The sequence below is a fragment of the Mus caroli genome, chromosome 10, assembly GCF_900094665.2.
Source record: "Mus caroli chromosome 10, CAROLI_EIJ_v1.1, whole genome shotgun sequence".
In the NCBI taxonomy this organism is placed as follows: Eukaryota; Metazoa; Chordata; class Mammalia; order Rodentia; family Muridae; genus Mus; species Mus caroli.
In genome coordinates this window covers 73,016,661-73,025,900 of record NC_034579.1, presented here as the reverse complement: position 1 = coordinate 73,025,900, position 9,240 = coordinate 73,016,661, and the positions used below count along the sequence as shown (strand labels likewise).

General features: G+C 41.7%; 1 protein-coding gene across 1 annotated transcript; it reads right to left on the bottom strand.

The window, feature by feature from the left end:
- Nucleotides 1-6,519: 6,519 nt before the first annotated feature.
- LOC110303611 (olfactory receptor 7A17-like) lies at nt 6,520-7,479 on the bottom strand. The gene has a single exon (XM_021174760.1). It carries the CDS (start codon nt 7,477-7,479, stop codon nt 6,520-6,522), a length of 960 nt encoding a protein of 319 aa, XP_021030419.1.
- Between the last annotated feature and the right edge of the window lie 1,761 nt (nt 7,480-9,240).

The window sequence follows — 9,240 nt, the reverse complement described above, 5'->3', positions numbered from 1 at the left end:
TTCTGATGATGGTGAGTGGTCTTGATTTCTGTTAGTAGGATTCTTACGTTTGCCTTTTGCCATCTGGTAATCTCTGAAGCTAGTTGTTATAGTTGTCTCTGGTTAGAGCTTGTTCCTCAGGTGAATCTGTTAGCCTCTATCAGCAGACCTGGGAGACTAGCTCTCTCCTTAGTTTCAGTGGTCAGAATATTCTCTGAGGCAAGCTCTCTTCTTGCAGGGAATTTGCCCAGATATCTGGTGTTCGAACCTGCCTCCTGGCAGAAGTTGTGTTCCATTCACCAGAGGTCTTAAGATCCCATGGAGGGTCGTGTGAGGACCTTGGGGGTGTCCGGAAACTCCGTGCGCAAGGAACCCTAGTCCTGGAGTGGACCGGAAGGGACTTGTGCCCCTGATCAGGCCAGGTTATCTGCTTCCCAAGTTAATGCAGTCTCAGGTCCCGGGAGACTGGATTAGAGCAGATGCTGTGTTCTACTCACCAGAGGTCTTAGGATCCCGTGGGTGATCCTGTATGGGTCCTTGCTGGTGTCCGGAGTCTCTGCAGGCAAGGCACCCCAGTGCTGGAGTAACAGCTAACTTATTAGGGAAGTGAAAAACAGCGTTCTCTTCACAGAACGCTGCAGAAGCATGATGGTTAATTCGTGTGCAGAGCTGGCAGTTAAGTTGACTCAGTTCCCCTATTGAAGTGACTAGGAAATTAATTTGGATTCATGTTTTAGATCCATCCTTGCTTTTCATTTTTCCAGTTTAGACTAGCTTCTAGCCTTTTAACTTTATGGCAATAGTACATCAGAGACTGTATATTCTGACTTAATAATATTAGTCATTTAATTGAGTCATAATGATTTTTCTCTTTTCTTCAATGTGACCAGTCATTCTAACTCAATCTTAGACAGGTCTAATATTTAGTCTTATATTAGAGATTCATATTGTAGATTACTAAAATTCCTAATTACCTAGAAAAGTTAATTCTGAGCACAGCCCCCACTTCCAGAGAATCTCTGGCCTTTTTACTAATTCTAAAACTAGCCCAGTGACTGAGCTTGAGCCTTGCTAATTTACAACTGAATAAAGTACCTGGACTTCTCCAAAAGAAGCTTTGTGATGTTACTCTTCACTGTCTAAGATTTTTGTCTTTCAAGCAGATCAATCAACACTTTCAGCCAGACTGAGTGGGCATGCATCCCTGCCCCCTAGAGTGTGCAGGAGGCAGCTACTATTTTACTCTAAAGATATTCCAGCATGTATTGTGGATTTCGGTCTGACTTTAAATTAGGTTTACTACAAGGGCTAAAAAGGCAGAAATTTCAAATATTAAAAGAAATAGATTTTTATTCTGATAGATGGGCTTAGTCCCTTAGCTGGTCTCTGGTTTTCCACCCTTGCTGTTATTACAAAGTCCCCTTAGTTCCGCAGGCTGTAGAAATAACAGAGATGAGGAGGGTGGCCTCCGCATCCTAATATAGCCTAGAGCCACAAATTGTGGTGTTACTAGTGACATAATTCTTGTCGAGGCCTTGCTAGATCTGAGGTTGACAATTCTCCTTTAGGAGTTGCACAGTACTCAGAAATGTGCATACTGATTCGTGATCATATGAATACAGTATGGGTACCAGCTTGGGTGCAGAAATTTACTGCAGGGGAAGGTCCAGCTTGACCATTTCTGGGTTCCCTGTGAGATACACCCAGTTTGGATGGAGGTTGGTATCTAGTTTCAGTTACAACCCAGAATATCTTTCTAAGGCTCTGCCTCCCCTCCCCAAAAGATGCCAAAAGCCACAAGTGTGGGTCGTGACAGCACTCACGAGAGGAATCGGGTCAGTATCCCCCCAGCCATGGTTAAAGCCCACTCATTTAAGGATGAGAAAATCATTTGATCACCTCAGTTAAGTGTGGCCTTATTAAGATTAATTCAGAGGGGGGAGAGAGGTTGGAGACCATACCGTGAGAAGGGCAAGCCCTTCACAGCCTCCCACCCTAAAAAGCCAATTGGCCTTGCACTATGGAGCTTGTCGTCACCCCTGCCTCCCTGTTCCCTGCCTGTCATCCAAGAATGCGGAGGAAGATCCACATGCTCTCCTTTAGTGTTATCTTATTATAGTGCTTTTAAAAATCAAATCCTGATATAGTTAAGTCTTCACCAGAGTTCCAATGTCCTAGTAAGACCGTGAAATTCAGTAGGAATACAGCAAAGCAGTTACCTATTCAGTAACCAAATTTAGCTTTACTAAAGACAGAGCCAACAGCTCAGGACTAGTCTGCAAAATGTTTACTAGGACAGAAAGGACAGTCTTAACCAAATAAGTGTTTACCATAAGTAAAGTTAGGGATTCCCACTGAGACAGGTTTCTTCATTGGACCCTAAGAATTCAGGCAGAACTATAGAGCATAAATGAATTTTATGCCTCAGTCCAGTTTTGTTTAATATTATTTAAAGGGGGGAAAATGTTACCTTCTTCCAGCCTAGCAGGGCTGGCTGTGACCATCCACCACTTAGGCAGAGCCACCTGCTGTGCTGCTTCTCATCCCTCTCCTTTGATGTGCCACTACCTACCTGAGGCCGAACCTGTCTGAGGCTGAACTGGTTCTCCTCCAAGATTTTCCGGAGTTAGCATCGAACTATTATCTTTGCGAGTTCCCACTAGAAGGCTGATCTGTCTACTTCAAAGGTACTTTGCATGGCTAGGAATGGGCCTCCCCTCTTCTTTATAAAGCGTGTTTGCCTAAATTAAAGTTGAGCTTTGATCAGAATTTTGTCTTAGCTTCGTTCTTTCTCTCATCCACCTAGCCCACTCTTCTCTTCCAGATTCCAAGATGCCTTTCCAGACTAGAACCCAGACATGTGAGCCACTGGCCAGTTGCAATAGGGAACAAAATATTCACCAGAGGAAGAAGGTTGCAGAGACTTGGGAGGAGAGAAGAGGTAGAGGAAAAGTGGGGGCAGGATCAGGTATGAGAGGAGAGTCAGGTGATATACAGAGGGTCAGAAAATTGAACAGAGCTGTGTAGCAATGGGAGATGATCTGGAAGTAGTCACCAGAACGTCCCAGGTGTCAGAAAAGAAGGAGGCTCCCATGACTAAACTGGGATGACATGAGCTGAAATACCCAACAAAGGGGAGGAAGAACTTATAGAGACTATATCCAGAAGTTAGGCAAGAGCCCCAAGTTGAGGGATGGAGCTACCCACTCATCTCCAAAATTTTAACCCAGAATTTCTCCTGTTTAAAGAAAATATGGGGACAAAGAATGGTGCAGAGGCTATCACAGACTGACCCACCTGGGTCGCAATTTCACGTGCAGACACCAAACCCAGACACTATTTTTGATGCCAATAAGTACTTGCTAACAGGAGCATAATATAGCTGTCTCCTGCGAGTCTCGGCCAGAGACTGACCAATTCAGATGTGGATGCTTGCAGCCAACCATTGGACTGAGCACTGGGACCTCAATGGAGGAGTTAGGACACGGACTGAAGGAGTGGAAGGGGGTATGTAACCCCACAGGAAGAACAACAAAGTCAACCAACCAGAGCTCCCAGGAACTAAACCACCAACCAAAGAGGGCCCATGACTCCAACTGCTTATGTAGCAGAGGATGGCCTTATCTGACATCAATGGGAGGGGTGGCCCTTGGTCCTGTGAAGGGTGGATGCCCCAGTGCAGGGGAATGTTATGGTGGTGAGGTGGGAGTGGTTGGATGTGGGGGGAGCAGGCTCATAGAAGCAGGGAAAGGGGGTATGGGGTAGGGGATTTGTGGAGGGGAAACAAAGAAAGTGAATAACAGTTGAAATGTAAATAAATAAAATATCCAAAAAACCCTCATAATATGAAAAAATCCTACCCCAGCCTCCTGATTTGTCTGCATAGGCCTACTGAAATATGCATCCGGACCCAGCTTGTACTGTTTGGGGGTAGTTTTTACTTATTTGCTTGAGTTTTGTTTTGTTTTTTTTTTCTCTTTTATAGTAATCATTTATTTTATATTAATTGAGTTGTGTGTGTGTGTGTATGTGTGTGTGTGTGCATGCACACATGCACACTTATCAGGTCACATAAAATGAACACAAACTACTATTTACACACTTCCAAGAGTAGAAGTAGAACATGAAAAAGAAGTATTTTAAATAATAATATAAAGTTGTTTAGTGATGTTAATTTATTTTCTTTCTCATATTAAAGTCATCCATGACCTTAATGCCATACTAAGTCAATTTATGAATTCAATTTTTTCTATCCGCGTAAACTCCAGTTGAAACAATCGCCTTTTGCTAGTAACTTCAGTATTCATTGTTTACTCTGCAATTACCAGGGGGACTTTGTGAGAAATAAAAACCTAATGTCCAGTAGAGAAGTCATTTGTATGTGTCAGTATAATGAGGAGGTAAAGTGTAAAATAAAATAATGAGGAGTTAATTGTTTAGGTCAGGACAAGTTTCTTAGTGGTCTGTACAACCTATATATACTTCTTATACACAAGTCCCTGGGTTCAGTTCTCAAAGTGAATGCAATAAAGAGACAAGAAAAGGAGGAAGGGAGGTGGAAGAAAACGAGGAAAAGGGAGAGAAACAATGGAAGGTAGAGAGTCTGGAACAAAAGATGAAGACAGAAATTGTAGAACTTAGAAAGTGGAGGGAGAAAGTTCATAAGTTCAAAGTCAGTGCCATTCACTACTCTATGTTTCAAAATGAAAGAATGATGAAAGAACACATAAACTGGTTCACATAAGTATATTATATATTTTTATTACATCAATATCCTATTCCTTTCTCTCACTCCCCCATATCCCCTTACTGTGTCCCCCTCTAAAATATGTCTCTCCTATATTTTTTTAAATAACTAGATGAGCCTAATAAGTGCTGGTCATATGTACATGTATGGGGGACTGTATATGGGACCAAGGGTCAAGCTCCCAAATAGGAATAGCCATCTCTCTACTTGCAACCATTAACTACTGATAGCTCCCTAGCTAGGAGAGGGACTTTATAAGCCTTTTCTAAGTATGCACTGAACTATTGACAAGCTTCATCTCTGTGTTCATGATTATAGTAGTCATCTTATTTCCAGGAGACAAAGTTTCTTAGTGGTCTGTACAACCTATATTCTTCTTTTTTTTTTATTATTACTTTCTTCATCTTCTTCCATAATGTTTTACTAGCCTGGGAAGGTTCACATTTTCTGAGTCTATAAAATTACATATGTTCTATATCTACCTCATTTGTCAAAGGGAATTATTTCCATAGAAGGATCATAACTTAAGAATATTCCTTTAAAAGGCCACCCAGAGACCACCCCTCCTATGGATCCATCCCATCTGCATACACAAAGCCTTGACACTATTGCTGATGTCAAGAAACACTCCCTGACAGGAATCTGGTATAACTGTCCCCTGAGAGAGTCTGCCAGCACCCAAGCACAGATGCAGATAAAGTCAACCATCAGAATGAGCCCGGGGACCTCAATGGAAGAGTTAGGGGAAGGACTGAAGGAGCTGAAGAGCATTTCTACCCCATAAGACGAACACTATCAAATAACCAGACCACCAGAGACTAAACCACAAACCAAAGAGTAAACAAGGAGGGGCCATAGCTCCAACATGTAGGGGATGTAGCAGAGGGTTGCCTTATCTGGCATCAATGGGAGAAGAGGCCCTTAGTACTGTGGAGGATTGATACCCCAGTGTAAGGGGATGCTAGAGTGGTGAGGCAGGAGGGAGTGGGTAGGTGGGTGAGGGAGAACCCTCTTAGAGGCAAAGAGGAGGGGGGATGGGATGGAGAGATTTGTGTAGGGGAAACCAGTATGGGGGACAACATTTAAAATGTAAATAAGTAAAATAACTAATATAAAAGAGAATATTCCCTTAGTGAAGAAAACAATCTCCACATATACTTTCCAAAATAAATCATTTTCCTGAAGTCTCTGTCATTCTCTAAATGAAGCAGTGATTATCAGAACTTTCTGATCCAAGGATGGGAATATGTGGAGAAAGTAGAAAATGGCAGTAGATTACAGATAACAAAAAGAATTCAAGGGAAGAACTTGAATTGTATAAGAAAAGTGATTGTTTTAGTTATGGTTTTATTGCTGTGAACAGACACCATGACCAAGAGAAGTCTTATAATGATAACATTTAATTGGGTCTGGCTTATAGGTTCAGAGGTTCAGTCCATTTTCACAAAGGTGGGAACATGGCAGCATCCAAGCAGGAAATGATTAAGGAGGAGTTGAGAGTTCTACATCTTCATCTGAAGGCTGCTAGCAGAATACTGGCTTCCAGGCAGCTAGGATGAGAGTGTAAAGCACACACCCACAGTGACACACCTACTCCAACATGGCCATACTGACTCAAATAGGACCATACCTTCTAATAGTGCCATTCCCTGGGCAGAGCATATACAAACCATCATAGTGATATAAAAGACAGCACAATTGTAGGAGATAAGTGACTGAATTCTTGTTATTCAATCTAATCAATAGACTGCAGTGGATAACCCAAACCATTAACTACTACTAAAACAGACAATTTATGAAGGTGAATCCATTGATCTGCTTCTAGTTACACTCCCTAACAGGATTTTCAGAGCTGTCTTTATGTCTTTGTTCCTCAGACTGTAGATGAAGGGGTTCAGCATGGGGGTAACCACAGTGTACATCAATGAAGCTGTTGCAGTAGCATGTGAGTTTTGGGTCACAGCAGAGCTGAGGTACACTCCCAGGAGGGTGCAATAAAATAAGGAGACAACTGAGAGGTGAGATGCACAGGTGGAAAATGCTTTGTACTTCCCCTGCACTGAGGAGATTGCACGAATGGAGGACACTATCTTAGAGTAAGAGTAAAGGATACCAGAGAAGGGGCCAACAGCCAGTAGCATAGCTGTAATGTAAATTACCATATCATTAAGAAAGGTGTCAGAACAGGCCTGGTGTACAACTTGATTAAGTTCACAGAAAAAATGAGGGATTTCCAAGTTTGTGCAGAATGACAGCTGTAACACCAAAGAGGTGTGCAACAAGGAATTTATAACACCTATAATCCAGCATGCCAAAATCAGCAATCCACAGCGTCTTGTGTTCATGATGATCATGTAATGCAGGGGGTGACAGATAGCCACATAGCGGTCATAGGCCATCACAGTCAGCAGAAAGATGTCTAACCCTGAAAAAAGCAGTAAGAAGTACATCTGGATGATGCAGCCTGCATAGGGGATGGCCTTGCTCTGTGTGTGAATGTTCACCAGCATCTGTGGAACAGTGGTGGAAGTAAAGCAGATGTCCACAAAGGACAGATTAGAGAGGAAGAGGTACATGGGTGTGTGCAGGTGAGAGTCAACAATGATGGCCATGATGATGAGTAGGTTTCCAGTGACAGTCAATATATACATGAAGAGGAACAGTCCAAATATGAGAGGCTGAATTTGAGGTTGATTCTCTGAAAATCCCAGAAGAAAGAATTCTGAAAGCTGAGTGTCATTTCCTGTTTCCATGTGTTTTATATGCCTATCAAAAAAGAAAAAAAAAACCCAAAGAAATGAGAGAGAGAGAGAGAGAGAGAGAGAGAGAGAGAGAGAGAGAGAGATTTGAAGCCTCAGTCACCCATCAACAAGCTGACATCAATTCTTTCTCCCTCCTTTTCTTCTTCCTTTCAGAAACTCCTGTATCCTTTAAGTGCTACCCATATATTCTTGGATGTGAGGCTATCCATTGAAGCTGGAGCATGATTAATCTACCAGGAACCACACCCCTGAAAATTACTGACTCTCCTCAGCAACCACCAACTGCAATTGACTCCTCATCTAGAGACAAAGCCTTACTATCCCTTCTCTCCTCATCCAGGCATGTTGGCTGATTTGATTTTGTACAGGTTATGTGAAGGCCACTATAGCTCCTGTGAGCTCATTAGGTCACGGGATTTATCATATTCAGAAGCCACTATTTTACAGCATTCTTTCCTGTTTTCCCTTCTGGGGTGTTCCCTGAACCTAGAGGTGTGTACTATAGAATCTCATTTAAGGCTAAGTACTCTATAGATAACTTATTCTCTACACTTTGACCAGTTATAATTTTATATTATCTCCTGTCCACTGGAAAGGAAGCTTCTCTGATAGAAGCAAACAACTTCACTGATTTATGGACATACAAATAAATATTCAAACAAAAATTTGATGTTCTCTTAACAACATAATAGCAGTAGGCTCTTCTCCAGAACCCATGAATTCTCTATCAACAGGTTTTTGGCCTGGCAACTTAGTAAAAAACTCTATTAAGTGACCCTACAAGCTCAGACATATAGAGGCACACAATTTATTTCTCTATTTTATATGAATACTCTGAGGAAATACTATCTTTGATTAGTAATGCCTGTGTCACACTCAATCTCTGTTCAGACTCAATACAGAGTCAATGTATTCACTGAACTTTAGGACTGTGGTATTCTCCTGGCCCTCTCCTTCCATAGGCTTCTCTCCATCTTGGACTCTTTAACACACACCTGAAACAGAGACACAATAAGTGTAACTGGCACTCTTTATTAAAGAAGCCTATTTTTGAAGTAGATAGAGGGACTGTTACAGAAAGCTACAACTTGGAAAAGTGCAGAAAAGAACGATCTGCTGTTCAACCAAGGGAAACATCTATCTCTAAGGGAACATCGCAGGGGATAGGGAAGAAAGATTGTAAAATTCAGAGGACTAGAGAATTTCTACATTTTGTAATTATGACAGGGAAGCAAATACCTGGTTATCCAATTCCAAATGCTCAGTCCTAAAATCATATACATAGACGCAGTAATTAACAAGCTCAACAGGCTGTACACACACACACACACACACACACGCACAAAAAAAAGGTCATTAATTTGAGAGAGTGTAGTAGGTACATGGGAGAAGTTGGAGAAAAGATTATAGGTGACAGGAAAGATGTAATTATATTTTAATCAAGTAAAACAATCCTTAATTAAAACTTGAATTAGAAATACTTTGAGGCACTAAAGGAATAATAAAAACCTGAATATGGAAAATGCCCCCACACTATCTAGATAATGATAAAATATGTAGACACACAAAATTCTTACAATAAAATGAAGGAGATAGCCGGGCATGGTGGTGCACGCCTTTAATCCCAGCACTCGGGAGGCAGAGGTAGGCAGATTTCTGAGTTTGAGGCCAGCCTAGTCTACAAAGTGAGTTCCAGGACAGCCAGGGCTATACAGAGAATCCTTGTCTCAGAAAAAACAAATGGAGATGAGG

Excerpts from the sequence above, each read along its gene's own strand:
- LOC110303611 (XM_021174760.1), bottom strand. The coding sequence starts at position 7,479 with ATGGAAACAGGAAATGACACTCAGCTTTCAGAATTCTTTCTTCTGGGA.